We start from the raw sequence: 24,766 nt of genomic DNA, 5'->3' as shown, positions 1-24,766 counted from the left end.
TTTTTTTCCAATTCTTCGTGTGGTTCATGTATGAGTGGGGTTTATAACCTAGAGGGAAAAGTTATTGAAACATACTTCGATAACTTCTATATAAATAATGTGATAATTTAAGCACCACAGAACTGATAACTTGCATACAAACACGGGGGAGTAATTTAAAGGAATAAGTTCTTGACAAACACCCCCTGGTAACTTATTTGTAAACCGCATGGTAATATAAATGCCGCAGACCTGATAACTTAGGTATAAATACCACGATAACTCTGACCCAGAAAAAATAAGTTAAAAACATATCACCAATAAATTTTAGTGTAAATAGGATGATAATATAGGCTCATGGATGTAAGGGCATATTTATCCCTTAGGTGTTTTGGTGATTGATGACAATGCTTTTGCGGACTAATCGTGTGCCTTGAGTTTCTCAGATACTTCATCACTAGGCACGAGACAATTTGGTGCCCCTCGGAGACTATTGAAGTCGGCGTTGTTCTACGTTTCTCTTTGGTGGATTTGAGTCGTAGGAGAGCCGTACTATTAAGAGGGGGTCCGCGTTGGAAAGGTTTGGGTGGAATCAACACGTACACTTGTCCTACCTTTCCCTGCACTTTGGAGCTTCTCATCGTTATCATGGTTGCACTGAAATCTGACGACTACTGCTGTGCTTGCGGTAGTACCGCAAGTACCAGCGGTGGTACCGCTATGGATCACGGTAGTACCACTCCTCTGGAGCCGTAGTACCGCGGCCCCCAGGCCTAGTGCTTGCCCAGCGCGGTAGTAGGGGCGGATTTAATTTTTTACATCCTCTCCACCCACGGTAGTACCGCTCGCCCAGCGCGGTAGTACAACGGGGGCCCACGGTAGTACCGCTCCCCAGGAGTCGTAGTACCATGGCCCTCCTACCTAGTACCGCAGCATCACGGTAGTAGGAGCGGATGTAATTTTTTACATCCGCACCTGCCACGGTAGTACCGCGCCTCGCGAGCGGTAGTACCGCGTCGGATTTCTCTACCACCTCATTTTCAGCGGAAGTAGGCACGGATGTAATTTATTTCATCCGCGCCCTTCCCAGGCAATGACTTTCCTGCCTAGAGGTAGTACCGCAAGGGGGAGCGGTAGTACCGCGCAAGCGGTAGTACTGCCCCCCTAGTCAGGCAAGTTCCAGCCTGTGCTGCTGCCGCGGAAGTACCGTGGTCCGCCACGGTAGTACCGCGCGGCCTCGCGGTAGTACCGCGCTCCTGGAGCGGTAGTACCGTGTGTCGCGGGCTAAACATGTGGATAACGGTTGGATTTTTCCCATGACTATAAAAGGGGCGTCTTCTACCTCTAGTTGACTACCTCTTCCACCTCTAAGCTCCATTGTTTCTCCAAGCTCCATTTTCGCCCGATCTCTCTCCCTAGCCAATCAAACTTGTTGATTTGCTCGGGATTGGGTGACAAGGGCCCGATCTACACTTCCACCACAGGATATTTGATTCCCCCCACTTATCCCTAGCGGATCTTGTTACTCTTGGGTGTTTGAGCACCCTAGACGGTTGAGGTCACCTCTAAGCCATACTCCATTGCGGTGAAGCTTCATGGTGTTGTTGGGAGCCTCCAATTGTTGTGGAGATTGCCCCAACCTTGTTTGTAAAGGTTCGGTCACCGCCTTCAAGGGCACCAATAGTGGAATCATGGCATCTCGCATTGTGTGAGGGCGTGAGGAGAATACGGTGGCCCTAGTGGCTTCTTGGGGAGCATTGTGCCTCCACACCGCTCTAACGGAGACGTACTTCCCCTTAAAAGGAAGGAACTTCGGTAACACATCCTCGTCTCCATCGGCTCCACTCTTGGTTATTTCGTGCCTTTACTTTTGCAAGCCTACTTGTGTTACATCCATTGCTTGCTTATGTGCTAGTTGTTATTGCATCATATAGGTTGCTCACTTAGTTGCACATCTAGACAACCTATTTTGTTGCAAAGTTTAATTTGGTAAAGAAAAGCTTAAAAATTGTTAGTTGCCTATTCACCCCCCCTCTAGTCAACCATATCGATTCTTTCAATTGGTATCAGAGCCTCATCTCTTTTTAAGGACTTTACCGTCCGAAGAGTATGGTTGATGCCGTAGATGAGGTGGGAGAGCACTCCGGTGCGAACCTGATATCATCTATGGGAGATGGGGGTAACTCGATCTCACGTGAGGAATTCAATGTGGCTTTGGAAACATTGAAAACCTCCATGACGACCGAGGTCAAGGACATGTTTAAAGATTTCCTAGAAGGACTTAAACAATCTACCTCGCCGATGAAAGTGGGTGATCCCACCAACAAGGCGACGGATGCTACCTCCGACAAGGGGGAAGCTAACATTGAAAAGAGTCCTTTTATTAGTGGTAGAAATGGTACCGGCATCTTTGCCCATGTGGAACCTCCGGTTTATGGAGGGCCAATCCCCTCCACTCATTTGAATCATGCCGGTCCTCCTCCTAAATATGAGAAACATGAAGATTTTGATTCTTGGGTCTATCGCTTCAAGCGTCATTTAAAACATGTGAACACTAACCTTTGGAGAATCATTGAAGAAGGTTTCTATCCTCATGACCCAAGCAACTTCACCCCTCGAGAAGCCGTGGACAATCAATTCAATGAGAGTGCTCTCTTCATCATCCAAGATGCAATCCTTCCCGAAGATCTCCCTCATCTTCGACCTTATGCCATGGCTAAAGAAGCATGGAGATGTGTTGAGTCTCTCTATCGAGGAAGTGCTAGCATCCAACGCTCCAACTATGAAGTGGTGCAAGATGAAGCCGATGAGTTTGCAATGAAAGAAGATGAAGAACCTCGTGAGCTCTTTCGAAGAGTGACCAAACTCGCGGTCTCACTCCGAGATCATGGAAGCAAGGACACGGATGACAATTGGATCAAGCGCAAGTTCCTCAAGGCCATGATGCCCTACAACAAGGCCATGTCCTCCGTCATTCGTCAAAGACCGGACTTCCACTCCATGACCTCAAGTGAAGTGTTGGATGAGTTCGTTGCAATGAGCATCTTGGACAAGACCGCCGACAATGCGGTGCTCCGTTCTCAAAGGGCAAAGAAGCCCAATCTTGCTTTGAAGGCCAAGGTCATCATGGAAGAAGAGGAAGAAGTGGAAGATGAGGAGAGCAATCCCGAAGACACCAAGTATGATTATCATGAGCACATGGCCCTTGCTTCAAGACAATTTTGGAGCAAGAAGAATTCAAGACCCAACTTCAACAAGAACAACTCAAGTGGCGTCAAGGGCAAGCAACGAGTTAGAACTTGCTTCAACTGTGGCAATGTGAGCCATTTCGTTGCGGATTGTCCTTATGAGAAGCGGGAAGACAATGGTGGCAAATTCATTCGAAAAGACAAAGCCAAGTCCTTCCCCAACAAGAACAACTTCGCCAAGAAGACTCCAACTCGTGGGTTGGTGGTTCAAGAAGAATACCAAGAGGATGACGATGATGATGAAAGTGGAGAAGCAATGGCCATGGCATCCGTTGCCATTGCTACTACTCCCCCGGTGTCTCTCTTTGATTCACCCAATGAAAACATTACCGCCAAGTGCCTCATGGCTAAAGCTTCAAACAAGGTAACCCCCAACATCACAACCACCATCATTACTAATCCCTCCTTGGAGGATTGCATTGATGAACATGTTGAGTCTAATGAGGAAGTGAATGAATTTGAGTCTTTTATGAGTAAGCTCAAGGGTAAGTCCAAGAAGCACTTTGTTGCTCTCTTGGAACAACTTGGTGAGGCCAATGACATGATCGAGGCTCACGAAGAAACCATCTCTAAGATGGAAGGTCATAGTCGTGACTATGCCGATGAGATATCGGATCTCTCTAATGCTCTCGAGGAAGAGCGTGTGCATCGTTTGACTTTTGAGGAGTCACACAATGATGACCATGCTAAGTTAAAGAAAGATCTTGATCATGCTCTTGTCGTGTCTCGTGTGCTAACTTCCGAGAAGGCTAAACTTGGGGTTGATCATGCTAGACTCAAAGAGGAGTTTGAGATACTTGACAAGGCCCACAAGGTCTTGAAGGGTGCTCACGCTAACCTCAAGGAGTCTCATGCTCAACTCCAAGTTAAGCTAATCAAGGAAAATGCCACCTTTCCTCATATGGTATTAATTGATAATGCATGTGCTACTAACCCGTGTTGTGAGCATGTGCATCTTGTGGAGGAGAATGCCAAGTTGAAGGATCAACTTGAGAAAGGCCTTGTGACATGCATTCAAGGTGAGAAGAACCTCAATGACCTTTTGAGCAATCAAAAGGAAGTTGTGGCCAAGGAAGGAATTGGGTTTGCACCCAAGTCCAAGAGCAAGAAGAAGAAGAACAACAAGACCAAACGTCCTCCTCCTCTCAAGCAAACGTTTGTGAAAGAGGGAGAGGGTGCTCCTAAGGAGAAGAAGGAAAAAGTGAAGGGAGTTGACATCCAAAAGGGCAAAAGCATTTCCTCAAACAAAGCCGGCGACTTTAACCCGTCATATGTGTTGTGCCGTGCTAGTGATGGACATGTTTATGCTAAATTTGTTGGTTCTCCTTATGAGTACATTGAATGGTCTATTTGGGTTCCCAAGACCCTTGTTACTAACATCAAAGGACCCATTACTAAATGGGTACCTAAAACCAAGCATTGATCTCTTGTAGGTGTTTGCTTCCGGTGGGGGATCATGGTTGCTCGATAGTGGAGCAACAAATCATATGACCGGGAGCAAGGACTTGGTGGTGGACGTGCAAGAGATTCCATCTATGCCCACCAATGTCGAGTGGGGTGATGCATCACATTCTAAGGTATTGGGTCTCGGCAAGGTTGTCATTTCTCATGATCTAACGATCGAGAAAGTCATGCTTGTTGAGTCCCTTGCATACAATTTGCTTTCCGTTCGTCAACTTGCACTCATGGGTTTTGCTACATTCTTTGACATTGATACCGTGGCCCTCTTGTGGAGCAAGACTCTTAAAGTAGCCTTTGTTGGGCATGTCGAGAACGGTCTCTATGTGATTAACTTTTCGGAGCGACCCACTAAGACCGCGACATGCCTAATGGCTAAAGTTGACGTGGGATGGCTTTGGCATCGCCGTTTAGCCCACGTCAATATGAGATCTTTGCAAAGTCTTCTCAAGGGGGACCATGTCCGTGGACTAACAAATGTTAGTTTTGCCAAAGATCGTGCTTGCAGTGCTTGTATCGAAGGAAAGCTTCATGAAAAGGCTCACCCTCCATCAACCATCATCTACTCGAAGAGACCCTTGGAGCTCCTTCACATGGATCTCTTTGGGCCTCCATCTTTTGATAGTCTTGGAGGTAGAAAGTATTGCTTGGTGATTGTGGATGACTATTCAAGATACACTTGGGTATACTTCTTCAAGAGGAAGAGTGAGACTCAACAAACCGTCATCGACTTTGCAAATGAAGCTCAACGTCAACACAATGCAAAGATCTTGACAATAAGAAGTGACAACGGCACCGAGTTCAAGAACTACACCTTGGATGAGTTTCTTAGTGATGAGGGGATCAAGCACCAATATGCTGCTCCATATACCCCTCAACAAAATGGTGTTGCGGAGAGGAAGAACCGGACGTTGATGGATGCGGCTAGGACCATGATGGCGGAGTTCAAGTCTCCATACAACTTTTGGGCCGAAGCCATCAACACCGCATGTCATGCATCCAATCGGCTCTATCTTCGCAAAGGCTTGAACAAGACTCCTTATGAGATACTCACCGGCAACAAGCCCAACCTCAAGTACTTCCGGGTGTTCGGTTGTAAGTGTTTCATTCTCAAGAAAGGTGTTCGTTTGTCTAAATTTGAGGCTAGAGCTCATGAGGGCATATTTGTTGGTTATGCTACAAACTCTCATGCTTACCGTGTCCTCAACAAGTCCACCGGACTCATTGAGGAGACGTGTAACATGGAGTTTGACGAAAATAACGGCTCCCAAGTGGAGCAAAGTGGTACTTGTGATGTAGGTGATGAAATTCCAATGGGTATTGGTCAAATCCTACCCATTGAGGAACCCCTTGTGGCCGAAGGAGAAGGACAATGCTCCACTCAAGTGGAGCCATCACCTCCCCAAGACCCACACGCTTCCGAAGAACAAAGTGAAGGCCCTCACCCTCATGAACAAGACCAAGGGCAAGATCAACCTCAAGATGGTGGTGAACCTCTAAATGATGCCCAAGGTCAAGTTCTCCCCCTCGAGCAAGTTCAAGATCATGAGCAAGCTCAAGATCAAGAACAAGCTCAAGACGGCGCTCAAGATGATCAAGTTAACCCTCCTCCTTCCACACCCGAGGAGGAATTAGAGCGTCGTGCCGCGAAGATTGCTTCCAAGCTCACCACCCAAGGCCATCTCATGGAAAACGTGGTTGGAAGCCTAAGAAAGGGGGTAAGCACTCGTAGACAATTAGCAAACTATTGTGAACATCACGCGTTTGTCTCTTGTGTTGAACCCCAAAAGGTCTATGAGGCGCTCGAAGACTCGGATTGGCTCAATGCCATGCATGAAGAACTCAACAACTTCGAGTACAACAAGGTGTGGAGATTGGTGCCAAGACCATCGGGGAACCACAACGTCATTGGAACCAAGTGGATCTTCAAGAACAAGCAAGATGCTCATGGGAACATCATTCGCAACAAGGCAAGATTGGTAGCACAAGGCTACTCCCAAGTCGAGGGTATCGACTACGGTGAAACCTTTGCTCCCGTTGCTCGTCTTGAATCCATTCGTTTGTTGATTGCTTATGCTTCCCATCACAACTTTAAGTTGCAACAAATGGATGTGAAAAGTGCTTTTCTTAATGGTCCTATTAATGAGTTGGTCTATGTCAAGCAACCCCCCGGGTTCGAGGACCCCTACTTCCCGGATCATGTGTATCAACTCGATAAGGCACTCTATGGCCTTAAACAAGCCCCACGTGCGTGGTATGACCACCTTACCGAGTTGCTACAAGATCGTGGATTTGAAGTAGGACAAATCGATCCCACTCTTTTTACTAAGAAGGTCAAAGGGGAGTTGTTTGTATGCCAACTATATGTTGATGATATTATCTTTGGTTCTCCTAACAAAGCTTTCAATGAGGAATTTGCCGCTCTCATGACCTCCAAGTTCAAGATGTCTTCGATGGGAGAGTTGAAGTTCTTCCTTGGTTTTGACATCAAACAAAGAAGAGAAGGAACCTTCATCAACCAAGCCAAATACACTCAAGACATGCTTAAAAGATTCAAGCTAAGTGATGTCAAGCCGGCTACTACACCAATGCCTACCAAGTGCCAACTTGACATCGATCCCAATGGTAAAGCGGTGGATCAAAAGGTATATCGCTCCATGATTGGCTCCTTGCTTTACCTTTGTGCATCTAGACCGGATATCATGTTGAGTGTGGGGATGTGTGCACGGTTTCAAGCCGCACCAAAGGAAAGTCACTATGTGGCGGTCAAGCGAATCTTTCGATATTTGGCTCATACCCCAAACTTTGGCTTATGGTACCCAAGAGGAGCAAACTTCAAGCTTGAAGGTTTCACGGATTCCGATTGGGCGGGAGACAAAGTGGATAGGAAGTCCACTTCCGGAGGGTGCCAATTTCTTGGTTGCTCTTTGGTAAGTTGGTCTTCCAAGAAGCAAAGTTGTGTGTCTCTCTCGTCCACCAAAGCGGAGTATGTGGCGGCCGGTAGTTGTTGTGCTCAACTCCTATGGATGAGGCAAACTTTAAAGGAGTACGGTGTCATTTGTGACAAAGTGCCTCTTTGGTGTGATAATGAAAGTGCCATCAAGATTTCTCTCAACCCGGTGCAACACTTCAAGACGAAGCACATTGAGATTCGGTATCATTTCATCCGGGATCACATTAGGCGAGGGGAGATCGAGCTCAAGTATGTCAACACTCATGATAACCTTGCAGATATTTTCACGAAGCCCTTGGATGAAGCAAGATTTCGCGAGTTAAGGCATGAGCTAAATATCATTGATTTGAGCAATGTGACTTGAACCCGTGCACCCCCCACCACACTCAACTTGTTGTCTAGTTTAGGTGTAGGCATGGACATAGGGGGAGTGTTGTTCTCTCAATGAACTCTCCCTCCCCCCATTATGCATAAATCGATCACCACTTTCACATTAGCCATTTTTGATGGTACTTGTGCTTCAAAGACGAGTTTTGGTCATGGGCCCAAGGATAATTCTTCGCGGTGCCATACCATCCAACTCAAACATAGGTGGCTTCGTCCACCGCCCTCTCTCCTTGAGAGGCTTTGTCGCTTGGTGGTTTCCTGTTGCCTCTCTGCCTCTGGTTTGTGCTTGATCTTGTTGTTTCTTATGTGTGAAAAGTTTCCGTGCAAAGGCCTTCTTCTCGTGTTGAAACTTGCGGTGACTTGAGTTCACGGTACTACCGCGGCCAGCTGCGGTACTACCGCAGCCTGCCATGGTACTACCGCTTGCGGGAGCACGGTACTACCGTCACCACACGGCAGTAATTTTTTACTGCCGCCTGGTTGAGCGGTACTACCGCCTCGATGCGGTACTTCCGCCTGAGCGGTACTACCGCGATGATACGCGGTACTACCGCGACGGTTCGAGGGCATGGGGATAAGGATGGGCAGGGGGAGTTCTAACTCCCCATACCCGTTCGCAGTCCTCTCTCCACGTCGCATCCTTCTCTCCCTTGCTCAAGAACGGAGCCGGCGTTCGTCGCCGGATCTCCTCCACCGGCTGCCCTCCCTTTCTTCGCCTGATCCATATTGAACCTTTTCAACACTTTATCAAGGTACGTGCTTTGTGAAAGTCCAATCAAGCGTCTCGATCTATCTCTATAGATCTTAATGCCCAATATGTAAGCAACTTCACCGAGGTCTTTCATTGAAAAACTCTTATTCAAGTATCCTTTTATGGTATCCAGAAATTCTATATCATTTCCAATCAACAATATGTCATCCACATATAATATTAGAAATGCTACAGAGCTCCCACTCACTTTCTTGTAAATATAGGCTTCTCCAAAAGTCTGTATAAAACCATATGCTTTGATCACACTATCAAAGCGTTTATTCCAACTCCGAGAGGCTTGCACCAGACCGTAGATTGATCGCTGGAGCTTGCACACTTTGTTAGCTCCCTTAGGATCGACAAAACCTTCCGGTTGCATCATATACAACTCTTCTTCCAGAAATCCATTCAGGAATGCAGTTTTGACATCCATCTGCCAAATTTCATAATCGTAAAATGCGGCAATTGCTAACATGATTCGGACAGACTTAAGCATCGCTACGGGTGAGAAAGTCTCATCGTAGTCAACCCCTTGAACTTGTCGAAAACCTTTTGCAATAAGTCAAGCTTTATAGACAGTTATATTACCATCAGCGTCAGTCTTCTTCTTAAAGATCCATTTATTTTCAATGGCTTGCCGATCATCGGGCAAGTCAACCAAAGTCCATACTTTGTTCTCATACATGGATCCCATCTCAGATTTCATGGCCTCCAGCCATTTTGCGGAATCGGGCTCATCATCGCTTCCTCATAGTTCGTAGGTTCATCATGGTCAAGTAACATGACTTCCAGAATAGGATTACCGTACCACTCTGGTGGGGATCTTACTCTGGTAGACCTACGAGGTTCTGTAGAAACTTGATCTGAAGTTTCATGATCAATATCATTAGCTTCCTCACTAATTGGTGTAGGTGTCACAGGAACTGATTTCTGTGATGAACTACTTTCCAATAAGGGAGCAGGTATAGTTACCTCATCAAGTTCTACTTTCCTCCCACTCACTTCTTTCGAGAGAAACTCCTTCTCTAGAAAGGATCCATTCTTAGCAATGAATGTTTTGCCTTCAGATCTGTGATAGAAGGTGTACCCAACAGTCTCTTTTGGGTATCCTATGAAGACACATTTCTCCGATTTAGGTTCGAGCTTATCTGGCTGAAGTTTCTTCACATAAGCATCGCAGCCCCAAACTTTAAGAAACGACAACTTTGGTTTCTTGCCAAACCAAAGTTCATAAGGTGTCGTCTCAACAGATTTTGATGGTGCCCTATTTAACGTGAATGCGGCCGTCTCTAAAGCATAACCCCAGAACGATAGCGGTAAATCAGTAAGAGACATCATAGATCGCACCATATCTAGTAAAGTATGATTACGACGTTCGGACACACCATTTCTTTGTGGTGTTCCAGGTGGCGTGAGTTGTGAAACTATTCCGCATTGTTTCAAATGTAAACCAAACTCGTAACTCAAATATTCTCCTCCACGATCAGATCATAGAAACTTTATTTTCTTGTTACGATGATTTTCCACTTCACTCTGAAATTCTTTGAACTTTTCAAATGTTTCAGACTTGTGTTTCATTAAGTAGATATACCCATATCTGCTCAAATCATCTGTGAAGGTGAGAAAATAACGATATCCGCCACGAGCTTCAACATTCATCGGACCACATACATCTATATGTATGATTTCCAACAAATCTCTTGCTCTCTCCATAGTACCGGAGAACGGTGTTTTAGTCATCTTGCCCATGAGGCACGGTTCGCAAGTACCAAGTGATTCATAATCAAGTGATTCCAAAAGTCCATCAGTATGGAGTTTCTTCATGCGCTTTACACCGATATGACCTAAACGGCAGTGCCACAAATAAGTTGCACTATCATTATCAACTCTGCATCTTTTGGCTTCAACATTATGAATATGTGTATCACTACTATCGAGATTCAATAAAAATATACCACTCTTCAAGGCTGCATGACCATAAAAGATATTACTCATATAAATAGAACAACCATTATTCTCTGATTTAAATGAATAACCATCTCGCATCAAACAAGATCCAGATATAGTGTTCATGCTCAACGCTGGCACCAAATAACAATTATTCAGGTCTAAAACTAATCCCGAAGGTAGATGTAGAGGTAGCGTGCCGACCGCGATCACATCGACTTTTGGAACCGTTTCCCACGCGCATCGTCACCTCGTCCTTGGCCAGTGCTCGCTTATTCCGTAGTCCCTGTTTCGAGTTGCAAATATTAGCAACAGAACCAGTATCAAATACCCAGGTGCTACTACGAGCTCTAGTTAGGTACACATCAATAACATGTATATCACATATACCTTTGTTCACTTTGCCATCCTTCTTATCCGCCAAATACTTGGGGCAGTTCCGCTTCCAGTGACCAGTTTGCTTGCAGTAGAAGCACTCAGCTTCAGGCTTAGGTCCAGACTTGGGTTTCTTCTCCTGAGCAGCAACTTGCTTGCTGTTCTTCTTGAAGTTCCCCTTCTTCTTCCCTTTGCCCTTTTCTTGAAACTAGTGGTCTTGTTGACCATCAACACTTGATGCTCCTTCTTGATTTCTACCTCCGCAGCCTTTAGCATTGCGAAGAGCTCGGGAATTTTCTTGTTCATCCCTTGCATATTATAGTTCATCACGAAGCTCTTGTAGCTTGGTGGCAGTGATTGGAGAATTCTGTCAATGACGCTATCATCTGGAAGATTAACTCCCAGTTGAATCAAGTGATTATTATACCCAGACATTTTGAGTATATGCTCACTGACAGAACTATTCTCCTCCATCTTGCAGCTGTAGAACTTATTGGAGACTTCATATCTCTCAATCCGGGCATTTGCTTGAAATATTAACTTCAACTCCTGGAATATCTCATATGCTCCATGACGTTCAAAACGTCGTTGAAGACCCGGTTCTAAGCCGTAAAGCATGGCACACTGAACTATAGAGTAGTCATCAGCTTTGCTCTGCCAGACGTTCACAACATCTGGCATTGCTCCTGTAGCAGGCCTGGCACCCAGCGGTGCTTCCGGGACGTAATTCTTCTGTGCAGCAATGAGGATAATCCTCAAGTTACGGACCCAGTCCGTGTAATTGCTACCATCATCTTTCAACTTTGCTTTCTCAAGGAACGCATTAAAATTCAACGGAACAACAGCACGAGCCATCTATCTACAACAAACATAGACAAGCAAAATACTATCAGGTACTAAGTTCATGATAAATTTAAGTTCAATTAATCATATTACTTAAGAACTCCCACTTAGACAGACATCTCTCTAGTCATCTAAGTGATCACGTGATCCAAATCAACTAAACCATAACCGATCATCACGTGAGATGGAGTAGTTTTCAATGGTGAACATCTCTATGTTGATCATATCTACTATATGATTCACGCTCGACCTTTCGGTCTCCGTGTTCCGAGGCCATATCTGCATATGCTAGGCTCGTCAAGTTTAACCTGAGTATTCTGCGTGTGCAAAACTGGCTTGCACCCGTTGTAGATGGACGTAGAGCTTATCACACCCGATCATCACGTGGTTTCTGGGAACGACGAACTTTGGCAACGGTGCATACTCAGGGAGAACACTTCTTGATAATTTTAGTGAGAGATCATCTTAAAATGCTATCGTCAATCAAAGCAAGATAAGATGCATAAAGGATAAACATCACATGCAATCAATATAAGTGATATGATATGGCCATCATCATCTTGTGCTTGTGATCTCCATCTTCGAAGCACCATCGTGATCACCATCGTCACCGGCGCGACACCTTGATCTCCATCGTAGCATCGTTGTCGTTACGCCATCTATTGCTTCTACGACTATCGTTACCGCTTAGTGATAAAGTAAAGCAATTACAGGGCGTTTGCATTTCATACAATAAAGCGACAACCATATGGCTCCTGCCAGTTGCCGATAACTTCGGTTACAAAACATGATCATCTCATACAATAAAATATAGCATCACGTCTTGACCATATCACATCACAACATGTCCTGCAAAAACAAGTTAGACGTCCTCTACTTTATTGTTGCAAGTTTTACGTGGCTGCTACGGGCTTAGCAAGAACCGTTCTTACCTACGCATCAAAACCACAACGATAGTTCGTCAAGTTAGTGTTGTTTTAACCTTCGCAAGGACCGGGCATAGCCACACTCAATTCAGCTAAAGTGAGAGAGACAGACACCCGCCAGTCACCTTTAAGCACGAGTGCTCGTAACGGTGAAACCAGTCTCGCGTAAGCGAACGCGTAATGTCGGTCCGGGCCGCTTCATCTCACAATACCGCCGAACCAAAGTATGACATGCTGGTAAGCAGTATGACTTGTATCGCCCACAACTCACTTGTGTTCTACTCGTGCATATAACATCAACGCATAAAACCTGGCTCTAATACCACTGTTGGGGAACATAGTAATTTCAAAAAAATTCTACGCACACGCAAGATCATGGTGATGGCATAGCAACGAGAGGGGAGAGTGTTGTCTACGTACCCTCGTAGACCGTTAAGCGGAAGCGTTATGACACGGTAGCTCTACCGTGATCCACATCAGGTAGTACCGCTCCTCTGGAGCCGTAGTACCGCGGCCCCCAGGCCTAGTGCCGCTCCGGCACGATAGTAGGCGCGGATGTAATTTTTTACATCCGCGCCACCCACGGTAGTACCGCTCGCCCAGCGCGGTAGTACCGCGGGGGCCCACGGTAGTACCGCTCCCCAGGAGTCGTAGTACCGTGGCCCTCCTACCTAGTACCGCAGCGTCATGGTAGTAGGAGCGGATGTAATTTTTTACATCCGCGCCTGCCACGGTAGTACCGCGCCTCGCGAGCGGTAGTACCGCGTCGGATTTCTGTACCACCTCATTTTCAGCGGAAGTAGGCACGGATGTAATTTATTTCATCTGCGCCCTTCCCAGGCAATGACTTTCCTACCTAGCGGTAGTACCGCAAGGGGGAGCGGTAGTACCGCGCAAGCGGTAGTACTGCCCCCCCCCTAGTCAGGCAAGTTCCGGCCTGTGCTGCTGCCGCGGAAGTACCGTGGTCCGCCACGGTAGTACCGCGCGGCCTCACGGTAGTACCGCGCTCCTGGAGTGGTAGTACCGCGTGTCGCGGGCTGAACATGTGGATAACGGTTGGATTTTCCCCATGACTATAAAAGGGGCGTCTTCTACCTCTAGTTGACTACCTCTTCCACCTCTAAGCTCCATTGTTGCTCCAAGCTCCATTTTCGCCCGATCTCTCTCCCTAGCCAATCAAACTTGTTGATTTGCTCGGGATTGGGTGACAAGGGCCCAATCTACACTTCCACCACAGGATATTTGATTCCCCCCACTTATCCCTAGCGGATCTTGTTACTCTTGGGTGTTTGAGCATCCTAGACGGTTGAGGTCACCTCGAAGCCATACTCCATTGTGGTGAAGCTTCGTGGTGTTGTTGGGAGCCTCCAATTATTGTGAAGATTGCCCCAACCTTGTTTGTAAAGTTTCGGTCGCCGCCTTCAAGGGCACCAATAGTGGAATCACGGCATCTCGCATTGTGTGAGGGCGTGAGGAAAATACGGTGGCCCTAGTGGCTTCTTGGGGAGCATTGTGCCTCCACACCGCTCTAACGGAGACGTACTTCCCCTTAAAAGGAAGGAACTTCGGTAACACATCCTCGTCTCCACCGGCTCCACTCTTGGTTATTTCGTGCCTTTACTTTTGCAAGCCTACTTGTGTTACATCCATTGCTTGCTTATGTGCTAGTTGTTATTGCATCATATAGGTTGCTCACTTAGTTGCACATCTAAACAACCTATTTTGTTGCAAAGTTTAATTTGGTAAAGAAAAGCTTAAAAATTGTTAGTTGCCTATTCACCCCCCTCTAGTCAACCATATCGATCCTTTCAATGGATCTGATAACTTGGGTACAAACACAACGATAACTTTGACCCGTGGAAAAAAGTTGTTGAAAATACACCACCAATAACTTCTGTGTAAATAGCATGATAATATACGCTCTCAGATCGGATAACTTATGTATAAACACCACGATAACTTTGACCCGTGGGAAAAAATATTGAAAATATACTCTGTAAATAACATGATAATACAGACTCCCATACCCGAATAACTTGTGTGAAAACACCACGATAATTTTGACCCATCGAAAAAGTTGTTGAAAACATACTTCGGTTACATCTGTGTAAATAACATGGTAATATACGCATAACAGAGCTGATACCTTACTTAGCCCAGGCATTATTACTTTTGTGGGTCTAGCCCGGCATAATGTGCAATATTTCGTTTTATATGTGATCTAGTTTTGAATGTCTCGTCGTAACTTTTTGTTGTTCCAATGAATTTGAATCGAACATGCGTTTAAGCTATAAAACATTTTGAATTTTGGACGACATTATTTTTTTGTCCTCTAGTGTATGCATGCTTGTGCATGTGAGGAGAAAATTGTAGGAACCATTTTTTATGCCTCGATAATTTTTGTGTAAACAACATGATAACTTACTCAGGAGAGGCATGATAATTTTTGACCCAAAAAAAGGTAGTCAGAACATATCAACATGAGATCTAGTTTCGACGATCTCGTCAAGCTAATTTTTTTATGTGAAAACAGTTTTTCAATCGGAGCTACGGTTTGAGTTACAAAACATTTTAAAGTTTGAATTTGAGAGGAATCTTTGCTGACATCATAAGTTTTGTTGTTATATGCATGCATCTCCGCTCGTATTATTACTAACGACCGGTTGACTAAAAAACTACCGGACAGTCGGACGTTAGTGCATGCAAATTAGGAAAGAGGAGAATTGTGTGGATCTATTGCTTAACTTTAGACTGAGTGGAAGTTAGCAAAGTCCATAAATTTAATATTGATACTAGCATAGCAATTGGACTTGTTCATGTACTTCAGTGTATGTGTTTCCACCATCTTTTTCATATGCAAATTTCTATACTGTGAAATATTACCTCCATTTAGAAGTAGCGTGGTTTTATTTCAATATTTGAACTAAACCACACCACCTTTATTCAAGCAGGAGGAATATATATAGAAAAAGGGAAATACTATCGCTCACCCGGCGGATCTCACGAAACATCAACCGCCTCGTCTGATCGACGCGTGTTCCGTGGACCCACTTTCTCTGAAACATAAGCCTCCTCTTATCCACTCGTTCGTCCTAATCCTCCAAGCTTATCATTTCCTGTTTGTTTCCAAGGATCGTCTCCACTGCACATCAAGACGGGATGCGCGCTGCTAGCCACCGGCCACAGCCCAATGTCGGAAGCCGGCCACTCGGCTGCTGCATTCCGTCATCGCAGGGTACTGGAGCCGCTGGACTGCAACCCCGCCTCTGCGAGGCACGCCGTGCCAAAGCCTGCGTCCGCCATCCTCCGCTATTCCATGTCGCTGCCGTCCTAGAGGAGCACTAGCGTCCATGGCTGCCGCCTCCTTGAGCTCACCCACACTCGGTGCCGCCGCAGCAACATTTCCTGCAACATGATCTTTGTTGCATAAATTTTTGAAACATGGTCTCTGTTGCAAAAAATTCTACACACGCTTCTGTAACATGATCTTTGATGCAAAAAAAAACTGCAAACGTTTCTGTAACATGATCGGTGCTAAAAAAATATTTTGTAACACAACCTCAGTTGCAAATATTTTCGCAACAAGATCTCTATTACAAAGGGTTTCCGCAACAAGACTTCTGTTTCGAAAATAGAAGAGCGTATGCGTCTGCTCGATTATACGAGATCCGACGGCTCACGAGGCGACGGATCTTTTAAAAAGATCCGCCGGCTGACGCGTAGCACTCCCCATAGAAAAAATGAAGAAGTAGTGATCTAAACACTCTTAAGCCCCGCTTGAGTTCCCTGATTTCTGGTTGGGGGAGTCTCTCCACTGCTATGCCGTCGGCTAGGTGAGCCACCGTGCACCAAAGAGAACGTCGCCCTCAAGTACCTCATCCGCTCCTCCCACGACGGCAGCGGCAAAAGGAGGCGCCGTACGCACGTGCTCCACCGAGACCTGCTGCGTGAGGCATTCTACCTCGCGGCGTGCCGCGGCCACCCCTCCGTCGTCGGCTTGCACGGCATCGCGCAGGACCCTGTACCGGTCAGTGCGCCCTCGTCCTATAGCACGTCGGCCCCAGCCTCAGCCACGTTCTGCGCGGTCGTCGCCGGCCGTTCACGGAGGAGACGCGCCGCGTCATGCGACAGCTCTTGAGAGGCGCCGGGAGGATGCACCAGCGCGACTTCCGCCAGGACATCAAGCCCAGGAACATCCTCGTGGGCGGCGAGGGCGTGGTGAAGATATGCGACCTCGGCCTGGCCGTGTCCATGGCGAGCGCGACACCGACGCGCGGCCGGGCCGGCAGACGCTGGTACATAGCTCCCGAGATGCTCCTGGGGAAGCCGGACTATGATGAGCCCGTGGATGCCTGGTCGCTTGGCTGCGTCATGGCTTGCGGCAGCGCAGACAGGAAATGAGGCACAATCAGGTCCCGCTTGGAATCCTGCGTGCGCTAGCTTTGGATGGATCATGGATGAGCGCTGCATCTCGCCTGAGACCGGAGGCGGCGGCATCGTGCTCTGCAAAATCCACTCATCCAAGGAGAGTATCGATAGGCTCCATGTACTCCAATCCAAGGAGAGGAAGGCCGGCGGCCGACGGCCACCACGAATATTCTACAGCGAGCGCGCGGCCGCGACATACGGCTTGACCAATAGGAGCACATGCTGCCGGTGACTAGTCTGAATGCCGCCATGAGGCGACACTCCGTCGACGACCACCATCGTCCATGGTGGTCCTCGCCTAAACTCACAGGCCGGTCGCTCCAGCCGCCGCGCCCGCACCGGAGGGCAGCGAGGCAGATAGACACCCCACCAGGCTCGTGGTCCTCGGCCCTCCACCTGTGGCTCCGGTCCCTCCGTCAAGATCGAGTGTGAGAAAGAGGGAAGGGAATACGAGAAAAACGACGGACCGATACGTGTTTTGAAAACCGGTGGAATACAACCGGTATACCGGTGTAACCTGAAACCAGGTGTAATTTTTACGACGTAAAAACGATCAAGTGAATCGCTCGGTTTCTGTTACTGAGGTATATCCTACACGTCTAAATCACTGAAAAACGCCAATCCAAGCGCGGATAGTGGATTTACAAACACTAGTTAATTGCCCGTGCGTTGCTACGGGACATGTATATTTTGTTGGTTCGACATTAATCATGTCTAAATATATAGTTAGATTCCTCAAGCACATCAAGCGGTATCATCTTTTTTTTATTACCAGGAAATTGATCTTGTTCTTGATACACCCACAATCTCCACCAAATACAAGCTCTTCACCCATATCAATGGTGAATACTTATCACAATTCCCTTTTGACCTCCATCCCTTGTCTTAGCAAGGCCTCCCCCCTCGTCCCTCTCCCTCTAATCTAAAGGCAACTTGTGACTTACAAAAACTTAACATATGGAATGAACTATGTGTATTACACTGCCACAATAGCTTACTAAATTATTCTCAAAACAATACATTTTGTTCGACAGACTAATTTCTATATCTAAACAAATGTCAAGGCCAAAATCAATCACATCTTAGACAGAGGAGACCGATACTTAGCCAAACAATGGAACCACTATATCAGTAATTAATTATGGTGTGTTTGAGTTAGATTTCAAAAGGTTAAAAATATGTAGAACATATCATGTCCCTAACTCTCATTAATCATTTCACATTAAATAGTTCAGAATATGATTTACATGAAGTTTTCATCAATTTGCATTTGCACGGGCTATGCTGCCATGCAGGTAGAACCAAAACTGGATTAGATGAAAATAATCCACACAATGCTCCAACTATTTTCCAGAACAAAGTAAGTTCCTTTTTTACCCTAAATTAATCCATCTAATGTCCACAAGCGATATGTTCGTGAAGTGGCACACAAGCAGTAGCAAAACGTCAAGCAAGCTATCTGCTCATCATTTTTTAGCAGCATATTAAATTAGGCCATTCTCTTAAGGACTTGTCATTATTTACAAAATGATGACCTGAAGATTACACAAACAAAATCAATATAACCTCAGGGGTACAAACCTCTCCTGAACCAAATGTGACACTTTACAGGGGATGGCACAAATAATCTTCACAGTTTAACTTGTAGTCTCTATTTTCTTTTTGAGTCATATAGAAGCAATTAACACTGACCCAAATATGCAATGACATCCTTTTTCTTCCTCTCCTACTTCAATCTCAGTGACTCCAATGGAGTAAAGCCTTGCCAAACAAATGATGCATCGCAGAATTCAACACTACCACAACTACTGAATTAAATCAAATCAGTCCAGTTTCTCACGAAGCCAAGATTGTACAGGAAGGCGGATGACCTCCTCAAAGAGCAGACTATGCATGTCGGCCGCCACCGTCTTGACCCGGAGCTCCTTTGATGTGTTGCTGCTATTGACATCCATACAACAGTCAGTGCACAAGGTCAATTGTATCTTTCTTCTGCTCTTACAAGAATTTGCAAACAACCAGCAGCTCACTTTATCCATACAACAACAGTAAGTCACTTCATTCATACAACAAGAATGTTTGTTTGTGTGTGTGTGTGTGTGTGTGTGTGTGTGTGTGAGAGAGAGAGAGAGAGAGAGAGAGAGAGAGAGAGAGAGAGAGAGAAAGAGAGAGAGAGAGACTTGCTGCTGGAGAGGAACGTGCAGCAGGGACGGCGTGAGCACCGGCATGGAGAGCGGCGGCAGGACGGCGTCGGCCACTTCCACGTATTGGGCATTCCGGCGAGCACCCTGCACATGGTGTGGAGCGCTTATCTCTCGTCCCCAACCTCCGCCATGGCCTCCGTCGCCGTAGCTCGCGTACCTCTCCTCCTTCCTGTCTCCATCGCCGCCGCCACTACTGAGCTGGCGTCACTCTCCTCCTCCTGGACCTCCGTCATCATGGCTTGGATCACCACGAACCCCCCCTCCAGCCGTCGCATTGGGCCGTGGTCGTACCACCCCGTCCAGGTGAGGTGTCGGTCCCGATCAGGGCGGCCTACAGGGGCTGCACGACGGCGACCGAGATGACCGTCGAACGGCGTTGGAGAAGGGTAGGCCATCGTGGCAGATCTGTGTGGGGGCGGGGGGCGCGGCTGCGGGCGGAAGTTTTTCTGTGAGATCCAAATAGAGAGGGGAGCGAGAGGGGCGTGAGATGTGGGAGGTTGTGTGCATGGCGTGGGTCGCGGTTGTTTCCCTTTTTTTCAGTGTTAGTGTTAGGTGCGATCGTCTTGGGCTGGTGCGGTCGTGGAAGAGTACTTTTTCTCGACCGTGCCTAGGGAGGATCGCTGTGGTTGAACCATCACGACGACTACAGATTCCCCTTTAATAGTAGAGATTAGTGGATTGACATGATACGACGCCAGATGTGCAAATAACCAACAGCATGGTCGCTGCCAACCTTTGATGAGGCAAGCACTACTAGATAAATTTCGTTGTTATATTGCTGAATCAAAAATCAGCAGCATAATATTTCTACTACAACATTCAGGCATGCGGCAACAAGCGAACCGCAAAATCAAAGGTTAGACACGGAAGTTATAGACACAGACCAGGCTAAAAAAAGATCTGGCCCTCCTCGGCTCTTGGCACCGCGCATGCTGGTACTACCTTCTCTGACTGGGGGTCAAGGGCTCAAGACTGATGCGTGCGTGGATATCATTAAGCATGCTTCTCTGCAAACAGAAGGAACAAAACTGGTGTTGGCCACTGAATGTTGCACAAAACTATTTTTAAGTATACAACTGCAGAAAGGGAACATTACCCTTTGACATCCATCATGGCTCTTTTGACCGTTCCGACCGTATCAATGCAAGACGCCTTCACCATGTCCACGTATTCACCTGGTGGGGATATCAGTTTACATATGCTTAACCTTCACGTTTCTAAGTCCCAACAAACAATCAAAGGAAACTTATATGCATCCCTACCTTGAGTGGCATCGTATATCAGATCACTGTTATCCTGCTCTAGGAGTTTCTGAACAATGACGTCCCCTGGTTTGCCAGCAATGGAGGCCATGTCGTACACAGGAGTCTACAGAATACTCATGTCATGTGATGATGCAAGAACTATAGTCTACGAATTAACTGAAAAGGAGAAATTCCACACCTTAAGCGCATTTTGAACAATCTGAACACCCCTTTGTTGTCCAATATTAGCAGTATGCAAGTTATCTAGGAATTTTGATGCATAAAGGAGGGCAGCACCATCACCTATACATTACACATCAGACTTCTACCCATGACATTTCGTCATATCTGATAACACAAAAACTCAACAACAGAAAGAGTATGGTACCTGCGACAATACCCTCCTTGATTGCAGCCCGTGTACTGCTCAGCGCATCTGCCACCATCTCCCTATTTTCGACAACCTTTTCTTTGCTTGCTCCACCAACCTAAATGAAATATCAGATTAAAATGCTCATAAAAGCAACTCACAGCAGACATTAGAATCTGCACATTAGCTGTTCAACTGCATCTATCTACCATTACTTGTGCTGGTAAGAAGTGCTCAATTGCTTTATCTTGAAGTTAAAAATAGGATTATGAGCCTTACCTTCATAATAACAGCACGACGGTAAAGCTTTACCAGCGTCTTTTCATCGTGGTGGTAAGAAGTGCTTAGTTCGGTCACATTTTTCAGCTGTTAGAAATGAATTTCACAGCAATAAGTATGTAACATAAGTTTCTCATGGAAAATCTAAATTGGAAAATAAAACGAACCTCCTGAGTTTTGTTTTTAATGGACTCTTCGTCTCCAGCTCCAGCCAGGATGACGCAGTTATCATTGGATACAATAACCTACAGGCACACAGTTCGTTTGGTTGGTAACTTCTAAAAAAAATACAATTCAGCACCAGCAAAATTAGTTACCTTGTCGCACTTGCCCAACATCTGATACTCGAGACTCATTCCATTGTCTTCCGTAAAGATCTAAGACCAGAAAAGGTGTAGAATTTGATATAAGTGGATGGTATGATTAATGATCTGATAAATTTGAAATAGTCTAAATGAAAGAGACAACTTACTTCTCCACCTGTAAGGGTAGCAAGGCCACAAAGGTTAAGATCTAATGTCCGTCCATAGCCTGGAGCTTTGACCACACAGACCTATATTTCGTGTCCAGTGATATGAATAAATTATATGAATAATTAGCCACAAAGCAAAGTGAAAGTTAATACTGACCTTAACGCACTTGATGAGCTTTTCGTCCACAATGTAAGATAAAGCTTCCACATCTACATCATACGCTACGATAAGTAGAGGTTGCCGCTTCTGTTTAAGAAGAAATCTGTGCATTAGTATGCAAACAGGGGGCCTAGGAATAAAACAACAACAACAAAGCCTTTAGTCCCAAGCAAGTTGGGGTAGGCTAGAGGTGAAACCCATAAGATCTCGCAACCAACTCATGGCTCTGGCACATGGATAGCAAGCTTCCACGCACCCCTGTCCATAGCTAGCTCTTTGTCGATACTCCAATCCTTCAGGTCTCTCTTAACGGACTCCTCCCATGTCAAAATCGGTCGACCCCGCCCTCTCTTGACATTCTCCGCACGCTTTAGCCGTCCGCTATGTACTGGAGCTTCTGGAGGCCTGCGCTGAATATGCCCAAACCATCTCAAACGATGTTGGACAAGCTTCTCCTCAATTGGTGCTACCCCAACTCTATCTCGTATATCATCATTCCGGACTCGATCCTTCCTCGTGTGGCCACACATCCATCTCAACATACGCATCTCCGCCACACCTAACTGTTGAACATGTCACCTTTTAGTCGGCCAACACTCCGCGCCATACAACATTGCGGGTCGAACCGCCGTCCTGTAGAACTGAAAATGCAAACACCTTATGAGCCAGTTCCAATGCTTTGACAGCATTAACTTTGGAGAGCTTCTTATCATGTATCAGGATCAAGGGATTGTCTAGTTCTTGTGACCAAAGAATAACATTAATATAAATTAAGATGATTTGAAGCTTAAACAGCAGGAACACTAAGAAAAAAATAAAACAATACTTACACATTTCCTGTTCTTATGATTGTTAACAAAATGAGGTGATGTGTATCCTCTTGTTAACTCCATGCACCCCATAGTTTCATACTCATTGCATATGTTGTTACCATCCTATCAGATGTGCCACGTGACAACTTAGAAAGAGATTGATCATTCTAAACAGTTTCATATTAACAAGTATATAAACACATATGAGTCCAACTGAGCACACATGAGGCCAAAATTGAGCAGAAAAAATGTAATCGACTTACCAAAATTACGATGACTCCCTCCTTTCCAGCCATCTCGATAACATTTGCAATGATGTTGCCAATTTTTGTTTCCCCATTAGCTGATATGGTAGCCACCTTTGGAACAGGGCAGTGAAAGTTATTGTATGCATACCCACAAAATGAGAACAATCAAAAAAAGAACAAGCAGAGATGAAAGCTTATGACTGCAAACCAATAGGTACCTGTGCTATGTCATCTGACGTGATGATCTCTCTGGCCATGCCCTCCAGGTTCGTCGCAACATCATCAAGAGCAATCCTGATGCCATGTATGAGATCAATCTCAATCATTCCAGAAGCTATGGAGTTGCAACCCTCATCAGATATTGCCTTTGTGAGAAGATCTACATATACTGTGTGTGATATTGCAGAAACATCAGCCAAGGCATACAATGGCCCTCGAATGAGACAATAAGGTAGTATTGAAATTTTGTAACATCAGCGACTATAAGTAACTTTAATTAAAGAAATACACATGAGAGTTAAGTTAATTGGTAAGTTTTCATACCAATCTGAATTCTTCCAGGCATCTTTACAGGTCCATTATTGTCGATATCAGGGCGCACTGAAGGAGGCGATGCTCGGTTGATAACCTTCAGGGGGTAGTTGACCTCAAAAGAGTAAAACCAGTGGAGCTCCTTGAAATACACACGTCCAGAGCCCTTTTTACCAAAGTCCACGCCATAAGAGTTCAGGAACGGGTTAAATTCTAACCCCGATTTCTCTGCTTTTCCATATCCGGTCAGAACGACCATGTGATACTCAAAGGGCTTCAACAGATCCCCCTTCTTATTGAACTGTGGTTTGCATGTGTAGATTTCATCCTCCTCCAGATCTTCAAAGCCAGGGCCAACAATTAAGACGGCCAGAACTGGCTTTCCACTATCAAGGAGCGCCTTCAGGTCATCAAAACTGATGGTATATCCATGGTAATAGCAGCCGTCCACTGCAATATCCTTGGTGCCTTCCCAGCGAGAGCTAGTAGCCTGAACTCCTAGATATTTGCAGATCCAGGCTGCTGCCGCGGGCCTATGCAGAGATAAGAGCTCCACGGACCGACCAAGCAATTGCTTTTGCCAAGGCTTCAGGCTAGTCAGTATAAGGTATACCCGGATCATTGCTTCAGGATTTAACCAAATATCACAGGGTATGCCCATATCTGCAAATGCACGATGGATTTCCATTTGTTCACCTTTACTAAAACTGTAGAGGACGCAGGTAGGAAATGGCCCTTGATCCATAGCTTGAGGAACAATGTTTCTCCCCTTGTATTTCTGTGTCTGCCATGACAGCTCCATTGATTTCCCAACCTTCTCAAACCTGAAAAGGACAAAAGCACAATTTTATAAGATGGGTGTTTTACTTCCATAGAAAAGATCAATTGCCAACTGGCAGTCATCACGCTACTCAGGTTTACACCATCATATCTATCCATTTCCAGTAACACTACATAGGTAGTTTAATATTCCACCAAAAATTTATAGGCTGATGCTGAGCGACAATCTAAAATACAACATTAATTAAACCATATCAGCTAGCCAACCCACCCCCCCCCCCCCCCCCCCCCTCCGCTTCCCTCCAAGTTTCGAACCCCTAGACCCCAATTTTTCACCAAAACCCTAACCCAACGTTTGAGGGTGATGGTCG

At 45.9% G+C, this 24,766-nt stretch overlaps 1 protein-coding gene and 1 long non-coding RNA gene across 2 annotated transcripts; both read right to left on the bottom strand.

Moving 5' to 3' along the window:
* Positions 1–18,915: 18,915 nt before the first annotated feature.
* Positions 18,916–20,003, bottom strand: LOC123095109 (uncharacterized). The gene is made up of 2 exons (XR_006446096.1): positions 19,476–20,003; positions 18,916–19,236 (listed from the first exon to the last, which is right to left on the bottom strand). It is a non-coding gene; the product is annotated as an uncharacterized lncRNA (long non-coding RNA).
* A 217-nt stretch (positions 20,004–20,220) lies between these two features.
* LOC123095108 (chaperonin CPN60-1, mitochondrial) lies at positions 20,221–24,419 on the bottom strand. Its single transcript, XM_044516931.1, has 15 exons — positions 23,628–24,419; positions 23,303–23,472; positions 23,100–23,195; positions 22,855–22,959; positions 22,682–22,765; positions 22,022–22,111; positions 21,865–21,945; positions 21,710–21,769; positions 21,560–21,637; positions 21,393–21,479; positions 21,132–21,231; positions 20,943–21,046; positions 20,762–20,867; positions 20,596–20,674; positions 20,221–20,506 (listed from the first exon to the last, which is right to left on the bottom strand). Exons 1-15 carry the CDS (start codon positions 24,415–24,417, stop codon positions 20,458–20,460), a joined length of 2,079 nt encoding a protein of 692 aa, XP_044372866.1. The 5' UTR covers positions 24,418–24,419; the 3' UTR covers positions 20,221–20,457.
* Positions 24,420–24,766: the final 347 nt, after the last annotated feature.

Source organism: Triticum aestivum, chromosome 4B (genome assembly GCF_018294505.1).
Source record: "Triticum aestivum cultivar Chinese Spring chromosome 4B, IWGSC CS RefSeq v2.1, whole genome shotgun sequence".
In the NCBI taxonomy this organism is placed as follows: domain Eukaryota; kingdom Viridiplantae; phylum Streptophyta; class Magnoliopsida; order Poales; family Poaceae; genus Triticum; species Triticum aestivum.
The sequence above is the reverse complement of the archived record's forward strand: the minus strand, read 5'-3'. Positions and strand labels throughout refer to the sequence as shown.

Bases quoted from the DNA above. Each gene is read 5' to 3' on its own strand.
- LOC123095108 (XM_044516931.1), bottom strand. From the start codon at position 24,417: ATGGAGCTGTCATGGCAGACACAGAAATACAAGGGGAGAAACATTGTT. The intron at 21,770-21,864 runs GTAAGTTGTCTC...TTCTGGTCTTAG, and splicing joins CTACCCTTACAGGTGGAGAA to ATCTTTACGGAAGACAATGG. The intron at 21,232-21,392 runs GTAAGGCTCATA...TATTTCATTTAG, and splicing joins GTCGTGCTGTTATTATGAAG to GTTGGTGGAGCAAGCAAAGA.